Source organism: Odontesthes bonariensis, chromosome 13, assembly GCF_027942865.1.
Source record: "Odontesthes bonariensis isolate fOdoBon6 chromosome 13, fOdoBon6.hap1, whole genome shotgun sequence".
NCBI classification, from domain to species: Eukaryota; Metazoa; Chordata; class Actinopteri; order Atheriniformes; family Atherinopsidae; genus Odontesthes; species Odontesthes bonariensis.
Window position 1 is genome coordinate 1,054,072 of NC_134518.1, and position 16,356 is coordinate 1,070,427.

The 16,356-nt window shown below is 42.4% G+C and overlaps 1 protein-coding gene across 1 annotated transcript in view; it reads left to right on the plus strand.

Moving 5' to 3' along the window:
• slc7a11 (solute carrier family 7 member 11) overlaps positions 1–13,989 on the plus strand; it is a 45,736-nt gene extending 31,747 nt beyond the window's left edge. Inside the window, exons 8-12 of the mRNA XM_075480795.1 lie at positions 2,208–2,311; positions 7,245–7,341; positions 7,889–8,038; positions 11,751–11,928; positions 13,397–13,989. Of these exons, the coding sequence (XP_075336910.1) occupies positions 2,208–2,311; positions 7,245–7,341; positions 7,889–8,038; positions 11,751–11,928; positions 13,397–13,452 (585 nt within the window). The 3' untranslated portion in view covers positions 13,453–13,989. The remainder of the gene's footprint in view (positions 1–2,207; positions 2,312–7,244; positions 7,342–7,888; positions 8,039–11,750; positions 11,929–13,396) is intronic.
• The last annotated feature ends 2,367 nt before the right edge of the window (positions 13,990–16,356 follow it).

Consider the following 16,356-nt stretch of genomic DNA (forward strand, 5'->3'; position numbering starts at 1 on the left):
CCAAAGAGACATCCCACCCTCCTCTGACCCACAGCTTTCCTGTAACATCTCCACCTCCACCTCAGTCATGGATTCTTCTGCTTCCACTAGTTTGTCTTCAACCCAATCAGGAGATGCTGCTGTCCCCTTTGCCTCCCCCTCCCACTTTTCTGTTTCTAGAAGTCAGGTGAAGAGGCAGTTGGAGAGACTGAACCGGAACAAGGCTACAGGTCCAGATGGTGTCAGCCCCGAGTCCTGAAGGCCTGTGCAGAGCAGCTCTGTGGGATTCTGCAACACCTTTTCAACCTTAGCTTGACCCAAGAGAAGGTACCACTGTTGTGGAAGACATCCTGTCTGGCTCCGGTACCAAAGAAAACTCACCCTTCAGACATCAATGACTACAGACCTGTTGCCCTGACATCCCACATCATGAAGGTCCTGGAGAGACTCCTGTTGACCCACCTGTGTAAGCAAACCAGCACATATCAGGACCCCCTGCAGTTTGCTTATCGCCATGGAGTTGGAGTTGAAGACGCTATCATACACCTGCTTCAACAAACCCACTGTCATCTGGACAAAGCAGGCAGCACTGTGAGGATCATGTTCTTTGATTTCTCCAGTGCATTTAACACAATCCAGCCTGATCTGCTTCGTCTGAAACTCCAGAAGACTCAGGTGGAGGCCTCAACAATCACCTGGATTAATGACTACCTGACAAACAGACCACAGTTTGTCAGACTGAAGAATTGTGTGTCTAACCAGGTGATCAGCAGCACAGGAGCACCACAGGGGACTGTACTCTCACCATTCCTTTTCACTCTGTACACTTCAGACTTCCAGTACAAGTCAGACTCCTGTCATCTACAGAAATATTCAGATGACTCTGCAGTTGTCGGGTGTATCAGAGATGGACAAGAAGCTGAGTACAGAGAGCTGGTGGACCGCTTTGTGGCATGGTGTGGGAACAATCATCTCATCTTGAATGTTAACAAAACAAAGGAGATGATTGTAGATTTCAGGAGAAACAGGGTCAGATCGAACCCCGTTTCCATCATGGGAGAAGAAGTGGAGGTGGTTGAGGAATATAAATACCTTGGTGTTCATGTGGACAACAGACTGGACTGGAGACACAACAGTGAAGCAATCTACAAGAAAGGACAGAGCAGACTGTACTTCTTGAGGAAGCTAAGGTCCTTCAAGGTTTGCAACAAGATGTTGCAGATCTTCTACAAGTCTGTTGTTGAGAGCGTCATTTCCTCTTGCGTCATCTGTTGGGGCAGCAGCATCAGAACCAGGGACCTAAAAAGACTCAACAACCTGATAAAGAAGGCTGGTTCTGTTCTGGGGACGACTGTGGAACCTCTGGAGACAATAATGCAAAGAAGGATTTTGCATAAAATCAAGAGAATTATGGACAACCCTGAACATCCTCTCCATGAGACTGTTATCGGAAAACAGAGTCTCTTCAGTCAAAGGCTTCTTCAGTTTGGATGCAAAATGGACCGCTACAGGAAATCTTTCCTGCCCACAGCCATCAGCATCTATAAGAACTCCTTGATTTAATTGAGCTACATCAACATTTAATTTCCCTCTGGGACAAATAAAGTATTTTTGAATTGAATTTGAATTTGAATTGAATTGTATTAACAGTTTTATCCATGTGTACCTATCATCTGAACTCTGCTACAACTGAAGGATATGACTCAAGGACGACTCATGATGATATCATGGTTGCTGTTACTAATTTGCTTCAATTTTGAAAAATAAGATTTAATTTAACTTATTTTACATGTCAGTGCTTAGTTTTATTAAAATCCTCAAACTCCAGGGAAACAATATGATGGTTCCAAAATTTCTTCTATGAAAACTCAGATTTCTGAGTTTCTGCTCAGGACTTCTGCTGGTAACTGGCATCTCACATAAAAAGGAGTTAAAAGAGGAAATATCTTGATGCAGAGCAGGAACAAAATGGGGAAAAATGTTAAAGAGAGAAACCATTTTTTCCCTGGATCATCATGGGAAGTGTGTGATCAGTGGATGAGAAAATGGACAGGCTTGGACCCTTGATATTATATTATTAATACCCTATATATTTTTTTTATCAGGTATTAATAAAGTATTATTGAAATGAATTAAATTGAATTGAATAACTTTTCACCCCCCATATGTGTTGACTCATTTAGTCAATGAAGCAGCGAATAATCTACTTTGTTCTTTCATGTTCTCAGACATTTGCAGAGAGGCTTCTTGGGAACTTTTCAGTGGCAGTTCCAGTGTTTGTCGCCTTGTCCTGCTACGGCTCCATGAACGGCTGCCTGTTTGCTTTGTCAAGGTACACAGTCTTCTGCCTTGGTTGCATGTCTCACATCTACAATACACACTGGATACATTTCATTTTGAAGTGTAGTAAACATTTCAACATCTTTCAACTATGAAGGTCTGAAGAAAGTACTATTCAGGTGATGACCTATTGAATATTGACGATGGAATAAAAGTGTTATGTCCCTTGAGCTGCTGGCGTTTAATTCAAAGATGACATATTATGCCTTTGTATTCCCTTTTATGTTATTTCAAGCAATTTATGAGGTCTTATTAAGATGTATGAGACAGGCTTTGGTCAAAGCACCCGTTGGTTTAAGCACAGGGGCTTTTGTCCCAGCCTTGTTTTCACAGCGGTCTGTTAAGAGTCTGTTTGTAAGGGAGGAGACTTAGCAAGTGCTCAAAAGCAATGTTGTAATAATGTTAATCTTTCAAAAAGTAAGTTAGAAGTTGGTGTAAGTGTACGCCATCTTCATTAGCTAAGCTGTTAGCATTAGCTGCTGCTAAAGGAGAAAATAGCTCCATAAATAAACCAGGAGGAGTTATTTCTCAGATGCTTCCATTTTCCTGCTCTGAAGTTCAGGCTCTGAGAGTTGGAACTGATCCCTCTCTGTGGCTCAGTTCTTCAGTCCAGCGTTGAACTGGACCAAGTTGTTAAAACAGTGGGATGAAAAGTGGCAGCTGCACATCCACAGTCTTTAGCTAACTCTGCTGGAACATTAGCCTCAGATAGAGTTCATCCACAGTCTTTAGCTAACTCTGCTGGAACGTTAGCCTCAGATAGAGTTTATCCACAGTCTTTAGCTAACTCTGCTGGAACATTAGCCTCAGATAGAGTTCATCCACAGTCTTTAGCTAACTCTGCTGGAACGTTAGCCTCAGATAGAGTTCATCCACAGTCTTTAGCTAACTCTGCTGGAACATTAGCCTCAGATAGAGTTCATCCATAGAAATAGAGAGTAGAATGGCCAATGAACGCAACAGCCTTTGGAACGGTGGCGTCAACAGACCGCCATCTTGGAACATGTCTAGCGCCGCCGAGCGCTGCATTGAAATTAATTAGCCTCAGATAGAGTTCATCCATAACTCTGCTGGAACATTAGCCTCAGATAGAGTTTATCCACTGGGCTCTGATATCCTCTGAGGCTGCTGCTGGATGGAAGATGCATGCTCCTCAGTCATCAAACCAGAAGCTGGCATCATCCGTCCAGCAAGGGGGATGTGAGTGGGCGGGGCTTAGCAGTGGAGGTGGAGCGACCTTTTTAATTGAACTGAATTCAATTAAATTTTATTTATATAGTGCCAAATCACAACAAATGTCATCTCAGGGCATTTCAAAGATACGATCCAATTTAAGTCAAATAGCCTAATTCATACATACAGAGCCAATTTAAAAAGATCACTTCGATCCAATCGGGCATCAATCTCCCGTCCAGAGCGAGGCAATTGTGGAAAGAAAAAACTGCCTTTTAAAAGAACGAAACCTCTGGCAGCAACCAGAACCAGGAAAGGTGGCCATCCACCAAAGGCTGGGGTTTGAGAGGAAAGAAAACAGGGAATAACAAATCCCATAACACCAGACAAGGGAAACCTGTTGAGAAAGAGAAACACGAGACAACAATAATGTCATATGTACATGGAAAGTAAAGAGAGCAGAGGAAAGGTGTGATAGATGAAGCCCCCCAGCAGTCTGGGCCTATAGCAGCTTAACTATGGGATGTTTTAGGATCACCTGAGCCATCCCTAACTATAAGCTTTATTAGAAAAGAAGGTTTTAAGCCTTATCTTAAAAGTGGAAAGGGTGTCTGCTTCCTGAAGCCAAACTGGCAGCTGGTTCCACAGAGAGGGGCCTGATAACCAGGGCTGTTTTGTGGGGGCCCTAAGCAAGATACCGTTTGGGGGCCGCTAGTTTGTCAAACTACAATGAAGAGATTCCTAACCATTTAGATGGAACACTAAGATCTATTACACTTTATGAGCAAAACAGGCTAGAGTTTAAATTAAACATCTTAAGTTGAACCACTCAGGCAAGTTAAACTAATAAGAATATATAATACAAAGAAAACAATAAATAAAAGATTTTGAGTTTTTTTAAAATATTAAACTGTAATGTACAGCGTCCCTTTAAAGATTGTACCCAATTACAAAGTAGATAGATACTTTATTGATCCCGAAGGAAATTCAAACATCCAGTAGCAAGACATAAAGCAATAAAAAATGTTTATACAATTATAAACACTTTAAAAACAATCTAAGAATTTAAAAAACTATTTAAAAAAACAGTTTAAAAATCTAAAGTGACCAGTGAAATAAGACCAAAGTGAAATCTAAAGTGACCAGTGAAATACAGAAGCGCCATCACTTAAAGCTGTTGTACATCCTGATGGCCAGAGGAATAAAATAGTTTTGGAAGTTGTCACTTTTAAGAAGTTTCTGCATTTATCTACACATTGTACTAGTTAAAGTGATAAAACTAAGAAAAATGATCCACTGCCACAATATTCTAAAATAATCAACAGGATGCCTAATATTTGTATATCACTTAAAAAACTAACAGTAGAACACTTCTAATTAGAGGCCTATAAATAACACACCAAACTTAGTAAATGAATCCTAAGTAATGCCAAAACCGTGTCAAATACCTGAGAGACAACTTCCACTGAGCAATGACAGAGCAGGACAACAACATGCCTCCCTCCCTGCTAGAATCTGAATAAACCGGAGTCAGTCAGTCATTCCCATGGCAGGACTGACTGTTCATTCACGTGTGACATACTTATCTTATATAAGTAAACTTTCATGAGGCAAACACTGAAGCCAAGTTTATAACGAACAAATCCCAGCCAGCTACATAACATTTATCCGAGACTAGCTAGCAGGACAAATAAACACAAAAAACGTCCCACCTCCAGCTATCCAGCCCACATCACCCAACACATGCCTTACCTTTGTCCTCAGGCCGTTTTTCTTCCTCCGTTTTTCCGCGCCACTAATATAACTTCTTTATGATGCCATTACGGCGTTTGTCTTGTTAACCTTTCTCGATTTTTAGGGGAATGATGGGTAGATGTCAATCATTCCCGTCACACCTGTTGGCGGCCTGCTACGCCACTCAGCGTGTGACAGTGCTGTACTTTACACAAACTCTACACACGGTCGCCAGCATTTAGTAGATTTTGTTCATAACTCCAAACTTTTCGTCAAATCCAATCGCTAACCAATCCTAGGTTGCTGACGTTAGCTGAGGTTAGCTGGTAGCATATCACTGAACGATAGGTTAGCAAAACAATTACACCAAAAACACGAACTTACCAGCAAGGGATGCACGAGCGTCGTCTCTCCGTTTTCTTTTCTTTCTTTTGTCAGCGCCAGAATCATGTGGCCTTTTACTTGACATTCTAAATCTTCTTCACTGTTAACGGGCATAACTCGGAAAACGTCAGGTAGGAGGATGCTCCACCACCTCCGATGCGGTAACTTTGAAGACTGTACCATTCAGGAAGGGGGGGTTTAGATAAGGTAAACACATCTAATTTGCCCGAATCGAGTAAAAGGGCACACAATTAAGAAAAACGCTGGGCCTGTTCTAATTTGTATAATTTCTTTAATGTAATAATATAATAACTATCATGAAATTTTTTTAACAACCTTCATTTTGGGGGCCCCCACCAGGTACTTGGGGCCCTACGCGCTCTGCGTACTCTGCGTATGTGGAGCGGCGGGCCTGCTGATAACTGAAGGCTCTGCCTCCCAAACTGGCAGCTGGTTCCACAGAGAGGGGCCTGATAACTGAAGGCTCTGCCTCCCAAACTGGCAGCTGGTTCCACAGAGAGGGGCCTGATAACTGAAGGCTCTGCCTCCCAAACTGGCAGCTGGTTCCACAGAGAGGAGCCTGATAACTGAAGGCTCTGCCTCCCAAACTGGCAGCTGGTTCCACAGAGAGGGGCCTGATAACTGAAGGTTCTGCCTCCCAAACTGGCAGCTGGTTCCACAGAGAGGGGCCTGATAACTGAAGGCTCTGCCTCCCAAACTGGCAGCTGGTTCCACAGAGAGGGGCCTGATAACTGAAAGCTCTGCCTCCCAAACTGGCAGCTGGTTCCACAGAGTGGGGCCTGATAACTGAAAGCTCTGCCTCCTAAACTGGCAGCTGGTTCCACAGAGAGGGGCCCGATAACTGAAAGCTCTGCCTCCCAAACTGGCAGCTGGTTCCACAGAGAGGGGCCTGATAACTGAAGGCTCTGCCTCCCAAACTGGCAGCTGGTCCCACAGAGAGGGGCCTAATAACTGAAGGCTCTGCCTCCCAAACTGGCAGCTGGTTCCACAGAGAGGGGCCTGATAACTGAAGGCTCTGCCTCCCAAACTGGCAGCTGGTTCCACAGAGAGGGGCCTGATAACTGAAGGCTCTGCCTCCCAAACTGGCAGCTGGTTCCACAGAGAGGGGCCTGATAACTATTTTCTTCTATCAATGCTGAATAGTAAGCAGTTCTAGCTTTCCAGCTAGCTTCATATTTCCAGACATCTATGTGCTTTAAAGCAATTATTCCAAAAAGCCAACCTCTTCTGACTGATTGCCATTTTGAGAGGGGCAACATTGTCTTCAGACACCGTAAGATATGCTCCCAAGTGCAGCAAAAAGAGATTTTTCCATAATATGCCACCTTTGAAATGCCTGTGCATGATTTGCTAAAAAAAACAAGCAAACAAAAAGCAGGTTTTGAAAAATGGATAGATGATCCTTAGATAAACACCAGATTAAAAAAAAGCAAAAAGAAAAACTTTCCAAAACTAAGCTACAAGAGACTTTGAAAATATTCACATGAAGAACTTCTAATCAGTTCTCATAGCAGATGTAAATTTAGATGTTCAGTAAATTATCTGAATATTCAATATTACCACAATGTCCCGCTGTTTTCATTTCTCTGCATCTGTACGTGTGTGTTCACCAGAATGTACTACGTAGCTTCACGTGAAGGACAGCTTCCTGAAGTCCTGTCTATGATCCACGTGCGCAGACACACTCCACTGGCTGCCGTCCTCATACTGGTTAGTCTCCTCTGATAGGAACAACACTAACTGCACTGCACAGTAACTTACTGAGACAAGTCATAAATAAATATTGATTGAAAACTTTGGATTTCTACAATACTACATGTTAGCTATTGTCCTTAGTGGAAGATACTTTGGACTATATAATAATAGATAATATCAGCACCTTTAAACTTAAAATCTTTAGACTCTGGTTTTGTAGCTCATAAACTGCTGACCACTGAATTCTGACCACTAAAACTATAAAGTAGTTGCTTTGGTTTATGAGCAACTTCTTTCACATATAGAAATAGTAGATCATGGTAACCACGCACCAGGGAGCAATTTGGAAAAAAATGTGAGGAGACTATATTTGTTCATTATACCATGTAGGAACATGAATCTGCTTACATGCTATGATTATGGGAACCACACATTTCTGAGAGGAATCTTGGTTAAAGTTAGTTTTGGGTTTGGATTTGGGTGTCAGCTTAAATGATAGAAACACAACCTGTGTGTGTGTGTGTGTGTGTGTGTGTGTGTGTGTGTGTGTGCGTGCGTGCAGTACCCTATGACCATGCTCCAGCTGTTTGTGGGGGACATTCACAGTCTGTTGAACTTCATGAGCTTCATGCGATGGCTTTTCATCGGTGTGGTGGTCTTGGGACTTATCTACCTCCGATATACCAAACCTGATCTTCCCCGCCCCTTTAAGGTTAGTGCCTCAACAATTGTACCAGCTATACCAAACCTTACCTGGATCCAAGTTGGAGTATACCTTACAAAAATGTCACTCACCTTTTATATATCCAGCTTGTTCATATTTATTTTTATTTGTGAATTGTGTTAATTGCTCAAGGAATAATGTGAATTTGTCACCCAATTCCACCCTGAAGGTCTCTGTATGGGGATTAGGCTCTGCTTTCTCCAAGCTTCTGGACTGCGTCTCGGACATAAAGCAGTGGCTTGCACAGAACTTTTTACTCTTGAATGATAAAGCCGGGAGGGAGAGAGAGCGAGTGAGCTGTGAGCTGTGAACTGCGAGTCCTGAATCACGAGTCCTGAACCATGAGTCCTGAACCATGAGTCCTGAACCATGAGTCCTGAACCATGAGCCCTGAATCACGAGTCCTGAATCATGAGTCCTGAACCATGAGTCCTGAACCATGAGCCCTGAATCACGAGTCCTGAACCATGAGTCCTGAATCACGAGTCCTGAACCATGAGTCCTGAATCACGAGTCCTGAACCATGAGTCCTGAATCACGAGTACTGAACCATGAGTCCTGAACCATGAGTCCTGAATCATGAATCCTGAACCATGAGTCCTGAACCATGAGTCCTGAATCATGAGTCCTGAACCATGATCCTGAATCAAGAGTCCTAAATCAAGAGTCGTGAATCATGAGTCCTGAATCATGAGTCCTGAACCATGATCCTGAATCAAGAGTCCTGAACCATGAGTCCTGAACCATGAGTCCTGAATCAAGAGTCCTGAATCATGAGTCCTGAACCATGAATCCTGAACCATGAGTCCTGAATCATGAGTCCTGAATCATGAGTCCTGAACCATGAGTCCTGAACCATGAGTCCTGAACCATGAGTCCTGAACCATGAATCCTGAATCATGAGTCCTGAACCATGAGTCCTGAACCATGAGTCCTGAATCATGAGTCCTGAACCATGAGTCCTGAACCATGAGTCCTGAATCATGAGTCCTGAACCATGAGTCCTGAATCATGAGTCCTGAATCATGAGTCCTGAACCATGAGTCCTGAACCATGAGTCCTGAATCATGAGTCCTGAACCATGAGCCCTGAACCATGAGTCCTGAATCAAGAGTCCTAAATCAAGAGTCATGAATCATGAGTCCTGAATCATGAGTCCTGAACCATGAGTCCTGAATCATGAGTTCTGAATCAAGAGTCCTAAATCAAGAGTCGTGAATCATGAGTCCTGAATCATGAGTCCTAAACCATGATCCTGAATCAAGAGTCCTGAACCATGAGTCCTGAACCATGAGTCCTGAACCATGAGTCCTGAATCATGAGTCCTGAACCATGAGTCCTGAACCATGAGTCCTGAATCATGAGTCCTGAATCATGAGTCCTGAATCATGAGTCCTGAACCATGAGTCCTGAATCATGAATCCTGAACCATGAGTCCTGAACCATGAGTCCTGAACCATGAGTCCTGAATCATGAGTCCTGAATCATGAGTCCTGAACCATGAGTCCTGAATCATGAGTCCTGAACCATGAGTCCTGGACCATGAGTCCTGAATCATGAGTCCTGAACCATGAGTCCTGAATCATGAGTTCTGAATCAAGAGTCCTAAATCAAGAGTCGTGAATCATGAGTCCTGAACCATGAGTCCTGAACCATGAGTCCTGAACCATGAATGCTGAACCATGAGTCCTGAACCATGAGTCCTGAACCATGAGTCCTGAATTATGAGTCCTGAATCATGAGTCCTGAACCATGAGTCCTGAACCATGAGTCCTGAATCATGAGTCCTGAACCATGAGTCCTGAACCATGAGTCCTGAACCATGAGTCCTGAACCATGAATCCTGAACCATGAGTCCTGAACCACGAGTCCTGAACCATGAGTCCTGAATCATGAGTCCTGAATCAAGAGTCCTAAATCAAGAGTCGTGAATCATGAGTCGTGAATCATGAGTCCTGAATCATGAGTCCTGAACCATGAGTCCTGAACCATGAGTCCTGAATCACGAGTCCTGAATCATGAGTCCTGTATCATGAGTCCTGAATCATGAGTTCTGAATCACGAGTCCTGAACCATGAGTCCTGAATCATGAGTCCTGTATCATGAGTCCTGAATCATGAGTTCTGAATCACGAGTCCTGAACCATGAGTCCTGAACCATGAGTCCTGAACCATGAGTCCTGAACCATGAGTCCTGTATCATGAGTCCTGAATCATGAGTTCTGAATCACGAGTCCTGAATCATGAGTTCTGAATCACGAGTCCTGAATCATGAGTTCTGAATCACGAGTCCTGAACCATGAGTCCTGAATCATGAGTCCTGAATCATGAGTCCTGAACCATGAGTCCTGAATCACGAGTCCTGAACCATGAGTCCTGAATCATGAGTTCTGAATCACGAGTCCTGAACCATGAGTCCTGAATCATGAGTCCTGAATCATGAGTCCTGAATCATGAGTCCTGAATCATGAGTTCTGAATCACGAGTCCTGAACCATGAGTCCGGAACCATGAGTCCTGAATCATGAGTCCTGAACCATGAGTCCTGAACCATGAGTCCTGAACCATGAGTCCTGAATCACGAGTCCTGAACCATGAGTCCTGAATCATGAGTCCTGAATCATGAGTCCTGAACCATGAGTCCTGAATCATGAGTCCTGAATCGTGAGGAGTTGATGGTTTAGAAGAGACTATTGCTGTTGTTAGTTCAGGGAGATCAACTGGACAGAAGCCGTCTGAAAACAAATCAGGTTCTAAAGATACTTCTAAAGCTGCTCATCACTGCTGAGAGTTAAAGGAATACCTGGCTCAACAGAGCTCTTTGTCAGCCTGGCTACAGTGCTGAAGAGGAACCTGGAATTGTTCATGTACAGCAGCTTTAGAAGTATCTTTAGATCCTGATTTGTATTTAGACGGCTTCTGCCCAGTTGATCTCTCTCAGCTAACAACAGAAATACTCTCTTCTAAACCATCAACTTGTATTTTTGACAACAACAGTAATATCGTCTCCTTTGACTTCCGGTTCATGACCCCGGGAAAAAATCTTGAGCATGCGCAGAACGCAAAGTCCAATTCACCACGTGCTTCAGCGTCTACAAGCAGGTTTAGAGTGACTTTCAACCCAGTTATCTCGGGGTCTGAATCTGATCGTGAGTAACCCGATCCGGTCCAATTTCTTGTCCGATTAAGGAGTATACATGAATTTAATAACTCAGTCTTATTGTAATTTAGCCTGTAATCTGATTTTTACAGCCATGTAACCCCACTGAGTAAATTGGACTCTAATTGGCTTGAATTGGACTGTATTATTGCCTGTATAGTGCCTTGAGATGAAATTTGTTGTAATTTGGCGCTATACAAATAAAACTGAATTGAATTGAATGTGCACTCAAATACAGCAGGATATGCACTTAAAAATATATATTTTCTGTTAAAACACTTTCCTTTTTGTGAGTAACACAATTAATAAATGCAGAGATGTCCATGCATCTCCTCAGATGGCCACAGTATCCATGTTTCTGTGATCTGCATTGCACAGCAATATGTTTCAAATACTGTAACTATGTATAATCTAAGGATAACTGAGGGGAACTGAGAAAAAAGTGAGAAATTAATCTGGACTATGAACTTGATTTTTAGTCTGTGTGAACTGAACTTTGAGCTAATTCTTCATTTGCCTTACACTGCTTGTCTTATCCACAGGTCCCACTCTTCATTCCAGTGGTGTTCTGCCTTACATGTTTCTTCATGGTCTTCATGTCTCTGTACTCGGACCCTTTCAACACAGGAATTGGATTTGCCATTTCCCTCACAGGCATCCCGGCATATTACATCTTTATTTACTTCAACAATAGACCAAAGTGGCTACAGAGGGCTATAGGTAACCTTACAATAACAACAATGGACTGCTGTGTTTGGTTTGAAATAACTATTGGATTAATAAATAAGTCCACTGATAGACAAATACCTTTCAAATGTTTATTTTATATCTTGACTTATGACATGGAGCCAGCTTGGAGTATGTTTTTGATTTAGCTTTTGCTAACAGATCTTTTAATCTGATTATTCAGGGTTTCAATATTTAAAAAAATGTTTATGTTAATGCATTTAGCAGATGCTTTTATCCAAGCGACTTACAAATGAGGATATAACATTACAGCTAACATCAAAGCTAACAACAAGCTACGTAGAAGGAAACCACAAGGCAGACTCAGTCAGACCCAGTGTAGAGATAGAGTCCAGGGAAGTACAGAAATATAAAGTGCAGTAGAGGGGGCAGGGAAGCACAAGCTCAGTGCTAGGATAGGAGATGCTCTCTGAAGAGCTGGGTCTTCAAGAGTTTCTTGAAGATATTCAGGGACGCTGTGTTCTGGTAGCGCTCGGTAGGTCATTCCACCATCGTCACATAGGCTTTGTTTACATATAATTAGCAGTAATAATTTATCTCTGAAATTTCAAATGACTACTTACTAAAAAGGTTATTCCAAACTTTTGAACTTTTAAATGTTATATGGAATACGCAAAACATTTACAGCACATTTGGACATTTTTCAGACCCCTTTTAGTCAGTTATTTCAGACAAATTTCTACTTACAATACCCCACAATGACATGGCTTGTTTGTTAATTATTTGAAGACAAAATATATACATGTCAATTTTACTGTTCAAATATGCTGACCCCTCACATAGTACATGATAATGAATGAATAAATTGACACTCAAATTGTAATTTAGATTAACTGGAGCTCGCATAAGTCAGATTTAGTTTTTACTTAAAAAAATATTCTAATTTTTACGATGGACAATTTTGGCACTGCCATTTTTTGTGGATTTCACTTTGAATATGAAATGACATATTGAAACATTGGGCTGCACAGTGTTGTGGTGGTTGGCGCCGTTGCCTGACAGCAAGAGGCTTCCTAGGGTGGGGTTTGCATGGGTTCTCTCCGGGTACTCCGGTTTCCTCCCACCACCCCACCGCTTGTTTGATTGATTTGTGTCACTAAATTGCCCCAAGGACTGAACATACTTGGTGGTTTGTCTCGTTTGTCTCTGCGTACCCTGCCTCGTACCTCCAGCTCCCCCCAACCCTGAGTTGAACTAAGTGGGAATGAATGAATGGACATTGCAAGATTTCTAAGAGGATTAATGTGAACACTCAACACATTTCTTTGTTGTAACCAACATTTTCATATCTCAATTCTGTGTTGTAGGTTGATATGTGTGTAAGCGTTATAGCTGGAACGCAGTAAATATGATATAATATAATACATATTTTCCAACTACATAATATTTAGGATTTGTTATCTCTCAAAGGTTCTTAATATGGTCTTCTTTTTGCCCACAGATTCCTTCAACAGAACTTTGCAGATCATCCTGGAGGTGGTCCCTGCTGACCAGTAACTGCATAAAAAACACATCTGCACCTTTTTGGTCCCCTCAAACACAATGTGCACACAGGCGTGGAGATGTATTATTGTATCGGAATAAACTTAAAACCTTAATGGTTGTATGTCCAGAATATGTTTTTATGTCCATAATGTCTTTTTTTTTTCATTGTCTAAACATTCAAATAACACCCTGTCAACTAGTTAGAATCTTTCTCAACAATAAATGAAACCCTCCGGTACAAAGCAGTGTGCCCTGTGTATTTTTACATTTCTGTTAGGAAAATTGACAAGAATACTCAGGAATACTGTCTAAAAATTTCAAAAGCATAGGATTGAATCATGTTGCAACAAGGGTACATATACATATACATACACAGGCTGTGATGCAAATGTTCAAAGATATAGGGTTCTAAACAAGCTTTTATAGAGTAAACAGACATAGGCTTGCATTATGTTTATACGAGTCATGATTATGCCAAGGCTGTGGAGTATCCTCTTCTTAGAGCAGACAGTGCCGCTGATACCACCAAGGCTGTGGGACGTTCCCTTCTTAGAGCAGACAGTGCCGCTGATACCACCAAGGCTGTGGGACGTTCCCTTCTGAGAGCAGACAGTGGCGACCCCCGAGTGCAGCTGTTATTCGCATGCATACGTACAATAGTGGCAACATTAGCAGTTACACAGAAGTAGAAATGATTATGATTACGTGAGCATAAAGGATAAAAATGATTCTATTGTGAATAGAATTATTCTGTTTGGTTTATACTTCATGCTTCCTAGAAACTTCAAAATAAAAAAAGAAATATTAAAAGTATGAAAAAAGTAAAGAATTCTCTTATAAGATCGTTTAATATATTACATACAAGTGAATCAGAGTACACCAGTAACCCATTGGGAAATTAGGTGTTACTAAAACACAAATGATTTCCTTTTTTAGGTGTTTTCTTGTCTTTAGTTTCCATATTCGCTATTTCATATTTAAGTCATATTTTTAAATTTTGATTACTTTATTGTCATGTACACACAAATGTTAAGACGAAATTACACCTCTGCATTTGACCCATCCAGGTTGGCACCTGTTGAACACACATGCACACGGTCACACACTCATGGAGACGGATGCCATTCACTGGAGCGGTGGGCAGCCAATAACAGCGCCCGGGGAGCATGGGGGTAAGGGTGCTTTGCTCAAGGGCACCTCAGCCGTGGCAAGGAGGTGGACTGACACCCCTCCAGCTGGCTGAACAGTCTGCGCTGACGACCCACTCTAACCACTGAGCCTCGGCCGCTCCATCTTTTAAAGCAGATGTCTATTTTTCACTCAGTAAGCAGAAACTTCATAACAAATACGTTTATTGGTTCAGGAGGAATGATTCATTCCTATTGGTGTAAAATGAATCAAGTCCCACCTTTTTGCTCAGGTTAGAGAGACACAGCATAACATGTGCAGAGGAGCAGAGCGAATCGTTAATTAAACTTTACGTAGAAAGAAGAAAAAACAGTTCAGCAAGCAAGAGTTGGAGAGACATTGATGACATCTGTTCATTGTTTATGCTTTTATTTTCTCGGCTAGATTTTTGGATACTGGATTCTGGATCCTGGACTGGATTTGATTCTCTCCCTGACGAGGGGGATGGCGAACCACCCGTGTTGAGCACCTGGATTTGAGGAAGCCTATGAGTTATTCATCTGCCCTGCTATCAGCGTGGTAGGACTGTGGAAAGGATTTCAGGAGAAGATTGAACTGAATAAACTCTTATTTTTAAGGATAATATTTTATTTTATTTTTGGTGCACCAGATTCAAAAAACACTCAATTGAGTAAAAGACCGGTCTGTTGTTGTGAATGTTGTAAACTTAAGTTAATACAATAATTTTGCTATAAGCTAACTTTTGTGTCCTGGTTACTCGTGGTGCTGTCCAATTCAATTAATTACCCCTCCCAGCGAATCTAGATTAAAATGCTCCAGTGTGCACTTACCTTCTTGGTGGGTTACACACACTACACTTCGTTAGATTTTCTCAGACTACGTTCATTAATGTTCACAGGGCACATGCTTTAGATTTCTGTATCATCATAGTTATCATAGTAGGCATCTGCAGTAGTTAGGATCTGTTGATACATCATTGTTTTAGTCATAGCTGTTTCAGTCAGTCTGACCCAGGCCTCGGAAGCAAGAGATGCAGCAGCAGCCACGCACTGAGATCAAAGCCATGGCCACTGCAAGAGAGACTAAAGGCTCTAGCATGGTTGCTGCGTCTGCTAGCGCAAGCGGTGTTGATGACGTCACAATTTCGTGCCGGCTATATATAGTGGCGCCAGTAGTTGCAATTTTCTCCGTCACAGAGGTGGCGCTGCTACGTTAAGGTTACCGCTATTCTACAACCACGAAAGTCGAGAAGAAAACAATGCCACTGTCAAGAGGAGGAACACTGTCATCAATGATACTGCTGCAGTATCTGGAAGATGAAATGCTTAGTATGTCTCTGTGTTTCACGAAGTTCGTGAGCCAAGACAATTCAGTCAGTAGAAGTGAAGGTCTGAAGCCCCCGGTATCACCACTTGGAGTCTCTGCCCTCTTCATTGCCTTCACGTATCTGTCCCGTAGCTTCTTCCACACATTCTTACAGAACTCTCCCTCTTTCCCCAAAGTTCTGCCAATCTCTGTGCACCAGTTTTGGGAGTTTAGGTGGTCCCTGTGCTGTTTCACTGCAGTTTTGTACAGGTGCTGTACAAACGCACCTCCTGACTGAGCCTGGTCTCACATTGGTCCAGCCGGTTTGTCGTTCTCGGCGCAGCCAAGTTACAAAAAGCGACTGGTGCATGACAACGCGCTCCGCCGTCTTTTCAAGGCAAGCGCCAGGCCTGAAACGTCATTTTGACGTCACGGGTCGGCTGCGCCGTGAGCGACGTGTCA